This window comes from Anneissia japonica, unplaced genomic scaffold (genome assembly GCF_011630105.1).
Source record: "Anneissia japonica isolate Jap-2015-1 unplaced genomic scaffold, ASM1163010v1 scaffold1883_len165119_cov152, whole genome shotgun sequence".
NCBI classification, from domain to species: domain Eukaryota; kingdom Metazoa; phylum Echinodermata; class Crinoidea; order Comatulida; family Comatulidae; genus Anneissia; species Anneissia japonica.
The window spans coordinates 101,370-115,055 of record NW_022702141.1 but is presented as its reverse complement, the minus strand read 5'-3'; the positions used below and the strand labels follow the sequence as shown (position 1 = coordinate 115,055).

Genomic DNA, 13,686 nt, shown 5'->3' with positions numbered 1-13,686 from the left:
GTACTTCTATTAGCACTTATTCCTTGCGGTTACAAAGCACCAACTACCCTCCACTGTAATAATATTTGCCTCAAGTACTACCCAACCAAAACCAAAACCAACCAAGTATGATTTCATGAATCAAAGACCAAAGTAAATTAATGGTATGAAAGTATAAAAAGATTAAAATGAAATGAGTGCAAAACTAACAAACCCTGCCCAACATGCAATAAACTCAGTTGAAAATACAGGTTTTAAGGCTTAAGTTTTTAATGGAAGGAGGCAGATTATTCCATAGTCGAGCTGCCATAGGTGGGAAAGAGTTGTCGCCGATACACTTATGGAATATAGGTCTCACAAGATGTATTGTGGAGGCCAATCAAGTTGATCGCAAACTTTTACATTTGTTAATGCTACATCCAAAGAGATTTGCAAACTATCAGAGCCATATAGTCCCCAAAGATGTCACTTCCCATTAAAAGTGAACCCATTAGGAATAATAAATCCATACACACCATATATATAATATACCCTATTAGTGTTGTAACCACCCACCATCTAAATGGTAGGCACACACAAAAATTCTGGATTACCAGATTAGACACTGCAAGAGTCTTCGGTGCACAAACTGAAAGAGGGACAAACTCTAATGTCAAATTGAAATTAAACTTTATTGCAATCATTATAATGATTGAATAAAACAAATTTCAATTTGAATTCAACATCAAACGATAACAAATTCTTATTGCAATTATTAAATCAGTTATTAAAAAAAAAATTAAATCATTGTCATATGACAATCCTGGGAGGATGCACCTGACATTATTTTTTTGAATTGTTTCAATTAAGTGTGGATCCAGTAAAACCATAAAGCAAGTAAAACAAAAGTCATAGTTACCAACCATCTCACATCGTGTGAGACGGCCCCGCATTTTAAATTGATTTTAGATGAAACACATGCGTGATCATAAATTTGACACACATTTAGCACAAGTCTATGCTTGCCAACAAATTATCACAAATTCAGTGGAAAATGTATCTAAAATTATAAGAAATTTGTTTTATTAGCGATATAATAACGGTCATGCCGTCTCAACCAAATAACCCAGCCAACCAGAAACTGTTGGTTATGCGACTGAAATCGGACCTCATTGGGGCTACGCCCCCTGCCACTAGCAAACCAGTGTATTCACGCATTATACTTTTCTCAGGTTGCCTATAAAAAGTTCAAAGGGCATCAAAATTGAAACTGTATAAGTTATTTTTTAAACTGGACACAGTAATATATACATACCTGTGTTTTTGAATAAAAACTTGCCACCTCCAAGTATCTTGGATCCTTCTATCATGAAGAGACCCTAGGGGGTCTGGGAAATTTTGGTTTTCTAGCCGCCTGGAAATAACCTCTGAGGCGTTTTGGGTGATCAATCAATAAAAGGCCCTAATATTTTCCCGCCAATTCATTAGACACACTATTTTGGTGATATATGACTAGGTAAAATTTACAAAAAGTATGCTTGTACATGTATACATGTTTTGGCACATGGGACAAAACCTATAAAAAAAATGGTGTGGCAGTCAACATTAGGCCTTTGTTGCTATTCCATAATAAAGATATTGATAATTTGAACCTAGAGTAACCACTCAATAGTGGCATACCTCCACCCTGTACCTGACCTGAATACTGAACATGCAGGCCATTCACGGGTGAGATAGGCTATTTCTTATCTTTTTGTATACTTGAGAAAAGCTTCAAGACAATTTTTAGAATTTTTCATGATCTTGACCATCAGATTTGACTTTTCCAACATAAACTTTAATCACCTCTTCCACTCCACTAAATTCTTGGATGTTCCATTCATTCAGTATTCGTGTATTCCTACTACAAAAAGACAGACAGGTTTAATTGTATACTTACCAAAGGTCTCCCAATTTGTGCCAATGTAGGCAGCTGGGCATGTGCAGGCGTTTTCATTACAGTAACCTCCATTCTGGCAAGGGTCAGGATTACACAAATCAGCTATAAATAAACAAAAATAAATGTTAAAGTAAGATTGAAAATTAAAAATTACTTGAATGATGTATGTACGTTCACAGAATCTATACAGACACATGTTTTATGTGCAAAGATGCTGAATACATTAAATAATATCATTTAGATTTTGACAGTTAATTTTTGATGGCGCTAAATCAGTATTTGTGGCGAAGACAAGCCAAACCAGTCACTCCTTGCAAATTGTGTTTCGGAGATAATGGCCAAAACATGTTGGAATGTTAAAATTTTCAAAATCTATTTTATTGCACTAATCTAAACTTTATGTATCTCTACATCATGCTATGTTGTTATTTTCCCCATTTTTGACGTTAATCTTGTGATTTTATAGTTTTGATTATATTTTCGATGTTTATTGCAATATTCGCCTGTAAGTGGGAATGAAGAGTTCCTGTTGGACAATTGTTAATAAAAATAAAATTTAAAAAAAAAAGTTAAAACAACATTTTTTAACTATTAGTTGATGGTCTCTGAATGAGAAGTGGTTGAACTTTGAAAGCTCATTTCTCAATACTGTTCTTTAAACAGATGTATCTTTAATTGCTTGTAACGTCATAATGAAGCATCAGATTTAAATGATTCTTTCACCATTTTACAACTTTTCATTTTAATTTTGGGTGATCAATAATTTCGCTCTTTCCAGAAGGTTGTCTCAATTTGTAGGGCAAACTCTATGTTATTAAAATTTGGACAAAAAAGGCATTTATTGCCGATCAGAGTATTATTTTTTTTTTCTGAAAGTGGCAGCCTGCCATGCTGCTGATTAGGCCAAAAAAAATAAATTGTTTGTTTGCCCTTCTTTTTTAAAAAATGATAAATAGGGGTCGGTGGAAAAAGTTTTTTTTAATTTTTCATTTCTTTTAACTACTCATCAGATGGAATAAAATTAACCCACAGAGGCCTAGAATGGCATTATCTTACATCAGACAACAACTTTAGACTAATTTGTAGGGCATCTGGCAAAAAATAAAGATAAATTCACTCACATTTTTTTTTAATTTGTAAAAAAAAAGCTAAAAAAAAAAACAAACCTTTTTGTAAGTTTTGTTGTTTCCTCCCCACCCCCCCCCCATTTTTTTCAGTGAGTTAAGGGCGGGTGGAGGAGGGCAAACAAACAATTTTTTTTGGCCTTATTATTAAAGGAAATAGATGAAAATATAATATATATTTTGAAGGAATAACAATTACCTTATATGCTTTAGGCATCATTGCTGGTGCAATGTCTACCTTCTTGATTTCCTCTTCATTGCCCATGATTAATTTTCTGAAACCTTAAATCATATAATAATAATAATAATAATAATAATAATAATAATAATAATAATAATAATAATATTAATAATAATAATAATAATAATAATAATAATAATAATAATAATAATAATAATAATAATAATAATATTACTTGTTCAAATCAAATCAAATTAAATATATGGTAATTTTATTTCCTTGCAATTGAAGTAATAAAAAGATGCAGTATAAAATACAGTAATTTAAACATATAAATTGTATGGAGGGATGCGACAATAAGTTCTGCAAGAAAACTCACAGAACTTTAGGATGTAGCCACCTTTAATAAAAAAGTATAAAAAATTATTGGTACCATTCAGAACTAATGTTTTATCTACTAAAGATGCAAAAATATTATATACAGTACCTATAAAAGAAAAACAATTCCAATCCAGGTTACGTTAAATACGTTTTTATAAAATACATGACCAGACACATTATATTTGTGACACAAATAGTAATAAAAAGATTGGAGGGAAAAATGTAGAAGCCAATTCAGGGAATATAGTTAACTAAGCTTTCTTCAGGGAGCCTGTCAGGGAGACAATTGATAATACGGTAGTAAAAACAGCAAACACTGTATCATGAATTTGATAAACAGGATATTTTCCAGTAGATTTTGACATGCTCATGAGTAATAATAAAAGAATACATTGATAAACAAAAAAAAATTATAAAATACTTCTGGGTGTAACATATACACAGTGGCGGACCGTAGGGTAAATTGCAGGGTATGCTAGGTATTGGCATATCTAGGATATTCCCCCGAAAAAAAATACTCGCCTATCCCCCAGTTGCAACCCCGTCCATGTCAAATCACCTTATTTTACAAGTTATCCCCCTCACCTAATCACTGATCCCCCACCTTCCCATTCCCATCAGCTCCCTTTCATTTCAAGACCCCTACATTGATGATAGGGCCTGCTAGTAGGAAAATTTTTTAAGCCTACAGTACTACTATGCAGAATCAGATTGCATTCTAGTCAAAATATAAATGTACTGGTATGTTATCTTTAATACCAGCATGGTTCTTCAAATTTCTTCAAAAGAATTCCTATTCCAGTATTTTAACAAATTTCAATTCAAATAATCATAATTCAAAGTTTCTTATATACCAGTCATATGTATGCAAATTTATTTAAACTTTAATCATTGAGATTAAGCCTGTCGATAGAATACCCGATCGGCAGTGGAGGTCTCGATTAAAGAGCATGCGCACATACACTTGGAAGCACTGCATCCATTCCAGTGTTAAATTGGCTATTCTGACGCCATCACACGGTTGTCACAATAGCAAATTTAAGCGTTGTAGGGTATGCTCTGATGCCCATTGACTTACTGAATACGTGATTGGCTTCTACGTAGCTGAGAGTGCCATGCGATCCAGCGATAGGCCCGACTCTGACTTACCCTAGATACCAAATTAGGCCAAACATTGAAAAACTTTGCTATTCCAATAAACTGTAGCAATCCACTTGAAGGTTTATATAGAAGATTCTGACTAAGATGTGTTAAATAAAACGGAGAAACTGTTCTACCATATATTTTTTATTTGTTTTAGCTAGGGTATGCACTGCATACCTTGCTTGCCTTGACGGTCCGCCACTGCATATACAATAATTGAATAAAAATCAGGAAGACAAGAAAAAAAAATTGGTTTTCTTAATAGTTTTATCCACCACTTATAATATTGATAAACAAAACTAAGATGCATACATTTGAATCAACAATTGTTTATATTTTCTATTAAAATTTCAAGGTATTTGGTAACATAGGTTTAAAGGGTAAATTGTTTCAGAAATATGGCTCACTATAAACAAAAGATGTCCTTCTCAATAACATGGTATACCTTTCATAAATAAAAGGTTTGACAGTTGAAGACCTATGAATGCAGTTGCGGATTCAAAGTGGGGGGGGGTGGAGGAGGGGGCACAGCCGGCCCAGGCACCCCCACTAAATTTTTAAAAAATGAAGAGAGATAAAAAGAAAATTCATTATTAAAATTTTGAGTCGAAGAATGCCATTTCCGGCCGTCTAGAGGTGCCATAATCATAAATTTTCTTACCTCAACCCCAAGTACCATAGTGGGGTTGTGATAGCATAGACCCTCCATCTGTGAAAGTCTGTCACTGGGCCCCTCTATTCCAAATTGGCATATGTTATATTAGTGACAAAATGTATGATGCATGAAAATGGGGGTGTGGGGGGAGGGGAAGCTGGTTTTGATTAGACCAAAACATTAACAAGACTGTTTATGGGAATAATACATAATAAAATAAATTATTGGTGTGAGACTTGGGAGCTCCACCTGTGCATTTTCCCAGTATTCAATGCTAGTATACAATAAATATCTTGTAGGCTGCTAAAACACATTTTTTCTGCAGTATCCTAGTAGGCCACAGTATTAAATACAAAAAAAGTGAATTACAACCTATGGCTATTGCTGATTGAAATGTTTTAGGCCTGACATTGCCTCGTCATCAAAATACAGCTAGGCTGAGATTGAGACCTAACTACTGTATACCGCTTTCAAAAGCTATTCTTTGATAGCGTAAAATTTGCTGGTATAATATGAACTTCTATTCAAATATTAAGCTGTGAAATTATGCTGGTTATTGTTATAATCCTCATAATAATTCGATGTTTTCGTAAAACTTACTTTTTTTGCGTGTAACTCCCAATGTAGCGTAGCGTCAATAAAATGCAAGTCATATTATCTACGGCCACGAAACGCGTCATCATATTGTCCTCTATCATTTAATGTTATACACTAATAGTTTAAATCATTAAAAATAATTATATCTATTCCTTTCATTATTACGTGTTTATCATTAAAATATTTACAAAATTATCTGTATTTACTTAAAACAAAGAATAAAATATAAATAGGTATTTAATCATTTATAAAAAAAAGTCAATGGTCAATCATTCTTACGGTAAAAATTCCGCCATCGGAAGCAAGTGACATTTTCAGTAACTAAGGGAGTCGGCTCTTATCACTGTTAATCCAATTAGGTCTTTGTGTATGCTTAAATTATCAAAATGGAAAAGTTACAAAAATCCATATACTGAATTGAAACGGAATACAAGGGGTGCACCAATAAATTTGATTGTAAGGTTGTGAGGTCTTTTAAGTGCATTAAATTCACTGGGACAAAACTACTGGTACTAGTAGTAGACAAAACTCATGATGTTTTATAATTTGACAATTATTATAGTCAACCTTTACTACCAGAAATGTTACTGTATTATGGCTTTTTTATCTTTTCCATTTTGATGAGTTAAGCTATAATACACATAAACATACTGATTTCAAAAAAATAATTTGTACTTTCTGTGCAACCATTCATGCATAAATGGATCATGCTGATTGGTCAGTTTGTCCCTTGCATCCTTTTGTGGCTTTTACTGTATTTTCACACATATACTGGTCTCTTACTTCGTTTTTGTATTGCTAATTACTTGTCAATTAGTGGGATTTCAGCATATTCAAATATATCAACATGTTCCAAATTATTAGTTCTTTGATATTGACTAAAAAATTGGTTTTTAAAAATTGTCAGTTACATGGTGGGGCAGAATAACAGTCAAGTGTCTTCAACATGATGACGGTTAATGGAACGAGTAACAAGTAAGTAAAACAAAAGATATATATATAAATAATTGAATAAATTAAAAAAAATAATAATAATAATAAAGTGTAGTCAAGTTTTAAGGAAATTAATATCTAGAAATACTTATTGTCAACAATACAATATAATAATGTCACAATTTGAATCCAGGTCCTTAAACAATGGTGAAATATATACAGTACATGAAGGCAACAATAATAAAAATATTGTATATTTCAGTCACTCATTTTCTTGTTATTCATACTTTTTGTCAAGCACATAAACTATGTAAGTACTTTGACAAGGATTTACACAGGGAGGTTGGAGGAACCAACCAATATGGTTACCAACCATCTCACATGGCTTCAGAAATTTGCTGACAAGGGTTGTGACATGTTCAATGGGGGGGGGGGTCCAAACCAATGGGCCGACTAGAGCCTCAGTCCGGGTCAAAGAGTCTTTATGTCTTAGTATGATCCAAGTTTTGCATTCAGACCACAAAATTGAGGACTGCCAATCAAAATAATGCTATTTGGATAGGCAAATTATTATCTTGTTATTTTTTAACCAACAACCTTGTCGTGGCGTCGATGACAGGGGGTTCGGGCATGTCCAAGGGTGGAAGATTCCCCCTGCTCCCCCACTGGTGCCGCCACTGCTTGGAGCCAAAGTGCAATTCCTTGGAGAATTGTATTATTTTTTTTTGCCACAGATATCCACTGTTATACAGCATAGTTTACTGATATTATATCATATAATATCAAGCATCTGTTCTCATTTTTTTAAATTGAGAAAATACTGTAACTAATAAAAGTTGGAATTCAAAATAGAGGGGGCTGAGGAGAAAATGGGAAAATTTATGATTATGGCACCTCAAATATAATTTTCTTGTTTTCTCCATTTTAAAAATAATTTTGACATATTCAGGGGGGCCAGGCAAGCCGCCCCCAAGCAACCTTGAATCCGTATTTGAATATTATATAGTCTGCAAACACTAAATGCTATCTTGCAGGGCTGAAGCATTAATTTCTAAAGTGGTTCAGTATTAACATAAAAACCAATGAAAGCAAATTGAAAAATATTAAAATTATCGAATATAAAAAAGTATTACAAGTTACCGAGGGTTTGAAATGGATTGTTTAGGTGGAAAGTGTCATAGAATCAAATATTATTTATCCATATTTCATTAGATTGATATTTAAAAATTACACTTTGCATGTTTTATTATTATCATAATAAAAATCAACATCACAATAATTATCAGCAATTATCATTCCATTATCATCACTACTGTCCATGAGTTTGGACCTGTATTGACTATTATTGACAGTAGACAGTTGCCATGTGACTTACTGATAAGTAATAATGAATGCAATACAGTATCTAAAGTCCAAGTATTTTCAACATTGACTGCAGTGACATATAATCATGAAGTTGTCAGTAGTTCTGTTTATAATTTCTCTAGGCCTAGGAGTGGCAGATAGACCAATTTCGGACACTATTGCTGCTTTAAGTAAGAGAGTAGCTTCTTTTCAAGCTGTAGAAAATAAAAATTACACCCCTCCTATGTCATGGGGAACCTCAAAGGGCGCATACAGGAGTGATATACGCATCAATTGGCATGGTTCCCCGTTTCTTGCTTTCAGCCGTGACTACCTTGCATGTTACGATACAAACTCTTTCTCAACTTTATGGATCACGACTGCACTGATTGAGGCATACTCTTATGGAAATGCATCTCGACCTGATGAGGACCAAATGATGAATGCTTTGAAAGCTATCAACTTATTTCACAACAAAAACAATCCAGCTGGAAATGGAGCCATGAATTTCTGGTCTCAGGTTTGTGTAACTGTATATATATATATATATATGTGTGTTTTTACCACAGAGCAAAAAAAATTTCTATGTTCTCCTGAACAATGACAATAAAATATGATTGATTGATTGATTGATTGATTGAAATGTGTTAAGAAAGTTTATTTAACCTGATGGCAGGTTTGGGGTTGGGGGGCAGCCCACCCAGGCCTCTAACTTTTTCAAAATTACTTAAAAAATGGAGAAAAAAAGAAAATTATATTAAAATTTAAGTCTGAGAGTGCCATTTCTGGCCAGGTAGAGGTGCCATAATCATAAATTTGTGGAAGTAAAATTCCTGGATCAGCCACTGCAAATCTCCCAGAAACTGACTGTTTCCAATTTGGGACCCGTTATATTATATCAAAAAAGATGCAATTCTGTAATTGAATTTAAGGAGGTTTTTTTCCTGATTTTAACTAGATATATAACAAATCATCAATTAAGTTTGTTGCATAGCACTGTAAACACAATATAAACAAAGAATAGATATACAGTTGAACTTGCCTATCGACTTTGCCTACCTTGAATAATTGAATCTTATTTTTACATTTTTTCAATGCCATTTTGGATTCAACTGAGGCAAGTTCAACAGTATAACAATAATAGTGCTTGAATAGTAACATTTGAAGTCACAATTAATTGTATGAAGCATAGTCCTTCATAAAAAATTCCTTTTTTAGTTGTGTGAAAAAAAAGTGTCTCTGGTGGGATTCGAAAATGTAGTCTTTTGCTAACAAGGCATTTATCATACTGTTAGACCAAAAAGAACTATACAGTATAGATGCACATCTAAACTCCACACATTTGCTAATACAACTGATTTGTTTATCAGATAAACAACATTAACGCATATAATATTACAGGGCCCCAAATCCTCCATAACTTGCAGCGGTCTCCTGAAAATTGGGACAACTTTCGCACTCAAGCAAGAATCTCTTGCAAATTCATAATATTTGCATGTTTTCCCGTTTATTATCAATGGTGTCATGAAAATCAGTGCTAATTGGCATCACTGTGTGCTGTGAAATAAAATTAAATGTGCTAAGAAAGTTTATTTAACCTGATGGCAGATTTGGGGTTGGGGGGCAGCCCACCCAGGCCTTTTTCAAAATTACTTAAAAAATGGAGAAAAAAAGAAAATTATATTCAAATTTAAGTCTGAGAGTGCCATTTCTGGCCATGTAGAGGTGCCATAATCATAAATTTGTGGAAGTAAAATTCCTGGATCAGCCACTGCAGATCTCCCAGAAACTGACTGTTTCCAATTTGGGACCCGTTATATTATATCAAAAAAGATGCAATTCTGTAATTGAATTTAAGGAGGTTTTTTTCCTGATGTTAACTAGATATATAACAAATCATCAGGCATGTGGATCAGTCGACCAGAAAACGTTTTTGAAGGTGTTCAATTCATTCAAAAATATACACCATTCAAACTTCTACAATCAATATTTAAATATTTCAATTGGGAAGCAGGACTACAGATATTGGAATTTTTTGAAAGAGCAAAGTAAGTTTCATTTGTTCGTTTTTTTCAAATGATGATGGTGACTGTATTAATAAGTAATAAATGATACTATTATGATCAAAGTTAGTAAGTCGAACAATAAATATTTTACAATTTCTATTTTAATCTTAAGTTAAAAATAATAATAATAATAATAATAATAACAATAATAATAATATATATAGGATTTTAATAATAGCGCCCTATAATTATCTCCCAAAGTGCTGTTAAAAATGTAATAAATAAAAAAACTGACAAATTAAATAGTGAAAAGATGCATTTTTAGGCAGTCCTTAAACATATTCAAGAACATTGCTTCCCTAATAATAAACTTCAATTAATTTAAACCACTTGTTCCTGTCTTTTTTCCAACAGTAAGGTTATTTGAGTTTATTTTGTCTGCATATTAATCTACATTTCGATCAACTAAAGTCTTCATCGTTTGGTGTCGTCATAATTTTTTTCATTTTGTACTCGCTTGTCTCAAAAGCTCTATCCAGATTATCAAATTTTATTTGACAAAAACATGTGATATGCCTAAATATGGTCATGATGACATCACATCACAACCATATATTTCAAGACATATTGCTTAATATTGTTTTGCATGTGACTTCTTTTTAACAGCGGATATTTTAGTGCGTTTTTGATTCCTTCCGACTTCGACGACACTTTCCTCAACATTGGTCTAGGAGCCTTGTTGAAAAGCACAAAAGCATCGTTTCCCACACTCTACAATATCTGGGCTAAGAACAATACGCATTACGAAACTGCATTTCGAGACCTTAAGAAGTACGCTTACCGACCAATGAATATTGATCTGGATGCGAATGCCATTGACACGAGAACTTACTACTACCTCAGAGGGTTTCTTGAAGAAGCAAAGAAAAATGGTCAAACTGTTTCTTTGGTCACAACGAACGTAGTAAACTCTTCGGAAAAGTGTAGGGGAGGGTGCTCACCAATCATTACAAAAGGTCCCCACTGGATATAAGTCTTCATACTTTGGTGATGTCCTCACCAAAAAAAAAAAAATCCAATCAAATCCAATGATTAATGGTTAGTGTAACTGTGTATGCCATTACAAGTACAGTGTACTTGAAGTCAAACTAAGCCTACAGCATGGGTCCGAAGTTGAAAGAAGTCAATCCACAAAGTCTGCAGCCCAGGAATTAAAAATAAAGGAGGCCCAGGAAGGGACTTTCACAGATGGAGGGTCTATACCACCTTAGCTGAGGTAAGAAAATGTATGAATATATCATCTCTAGATGGCTAGAAATGGCACACTCAAACTTGAAATTTGAATATTTACTTTTTATTTCCATTTAAAAAAAAAAACAATTTTTGGGGTGGGGGGCAGGCGGACCATAGGCCCTCTTTGATTCCACGACTGATATATTCCCAGTAAGATATAGATTATTATTTTTTAAAAATCAAACATCTTTAATATGAAATAAAGTTTCTATCTTATTTATTACAGGTTCAAAACATCACTGAAGAACGTTATCTCAGTTCTAGAGGAGTTAGTATGCCGTTTCACATCAACAATGTGGATACGACTGTGGCAGCAAATTCTATATATGGCCTTACTACAGCGGTACTCTTCAACTTATCATCAAGCAATTGGTTTGATATGGAAATACAGGTAGCTCTGTATTTGTAAATGTTTGTACGACTGTTCATATTTTTGTTGTGTACTGTATTACTGTATAAAGTGCAGTAAATACATTATATTGGTCAGATTATGATAGTATCATTATCTGATGGATTAGAAGCAAAAGATCTTTCTCCAGGGCTGTAACAATATCTCACAAATTGCTAAAATACATCATAAATCATGTCACTGTCTTATCTTTTGTTCATCGTTGTGTCAGTCTCACACTAGTTGCTAAGTAATGATCTCATATTTTATCTCACTATTGTGGCATGGTCACTTTGTACATGATCTCACCTTCTTTGTCAATGATCTCATGAGCTATGTCATTCACTTTCTCATAAACCTGTAATTAACAAATAAAAAAGCAATTCACATTATTATTTTCATTGATGTTTATTGTTATAACTCTGTTATTTTAATAGAAAATTTGCATGTCACACATTAGGATTATTCTAATATATATAATGCAAGAAAACACATATTGCTTGTGCGTATCTTTTCATTGTTACACTGAACATACTGTATACCGCTTTATCCAAACTATTACAATTTAAAATTACTTATAGAAATATACCTTATGAAATTTTAAAACTATTGTAAATTGAAAATTTAAATTCTTTAAAATTTATATCCACTAGTATATATTATTATAATTATAAAATTAGTATAAATTATTTATTTTCAGACAATTTATGCCAATACAACAAGTTTGATTGAGTGGTTGATTGAGCATAACGTGATAGAGGAACGTCCCGATTTGGCTCTCACTTACTACCCGTCACGCTACAGTTTCTACTATTACGTAGCGCGCACTTTGTTCATCTTGGAAACACAGTATGTGTCTGAGGGTACTTTACCAATGGAAATCCTCAATCAAACTAGAACAAAATTTAAACGGGTGTTGCAAGGCAAAGCTAGTGAAATGATACTAAGCGAAGCCAATCCAGACGGTAATGGGTTGTACTTTGAAGAATTCCTTGGAAATGGAGACACAGATTTTTCAGGGGCGCCCATGGTGAGTTGTTATTTCTCAGAAAACATTACAATACAAATCGACATTGCAATTTCATTTCTTGTCATTTAAAAAAAAAAAAGGAAAAAAGCCAGCTAAAAGCTATCCTATACAATTTTATCCTTACAAAGATATACGTCAGTGTAAATCCTACCCACACAAATTTTATATGACAAAAAAAATGTGATATGCCCATATTTAGGTGTAATATGACATCATCACATCCATATATGGGCACATCGCACAAATATGTGACATAAAATTTGACAGTGTGGACAGACCTTTAAGATTTATTTTAAGCTCTGTTCACACTATCAAATTGTATGTGACAGATTCTTGGAAAATATAATTCAATATTTGAATTATTTAATTTGTATTGAAAATAAGAAAACCAATTAACAAATGCATAAAAAAATATCATACTTATATTATTTGCAAAGCCCCTCAAATTGGCTGGTGACCACTTACAATAGACCATTCAGAACAGAGCCAGGAATATGCTTTCGACCCACCAATGCATGTGTGTACATTTACACTATCGTTTTGTGGGACCTCACCAAAAATATCCAAGGGGTGGGGATTAGTGGAAACGTTCATTGGATATTCAAATTTTTCCCTGATTTCACTACAGACAATAGAATTTTTAAGCAGACAGATGATTTATGATTTAGGTCAGCAATTATACTGTTTTTGATACAGTAGGACACCAAAAAAAAA

At 33.1% G+C, this 13,686-nt stretch overlaps 1 protein-coding gene across 1 annotated transcript in view; it reads left to right on the top strand.

The window, feature by feature from the left end:
* The first annotated feature begins 8,179 nt into the window (after positions 1 to 8,179).
* The window catches only part of LOC117103797, a 7,912-nt gene continuing 2,405 nt past the window's right edge, over positions 8,180 to 13,686 (top strand). The window contains exons 1-5 of the mRNA XM_033244419.1: positions 8,180 to 8,775; positions 10,140 to 10,303; positions 10,928 to 11,222; positions 11,781 to 11,945; positions 12,643 to 13,038. Coding sequence (XP_033100310.1) covers positions 8,362 to 8,775; positions 10,140 to 10,303; positions 10,928 to 11,222; positions 11,781 to 11,945; positions 12,643 to 13,038 — 1,434 coding nt within the window. The 5' untranslated portion in view covers positions 8,180 to 8,361. The remainder of the gene's footprint in view (positions 8,776 to 10,139; positions 10,304 to 10,927; positions 11,223 to 11,780; positions 11,946 to 12,642; positions 13,039 to 13,686) is intronic.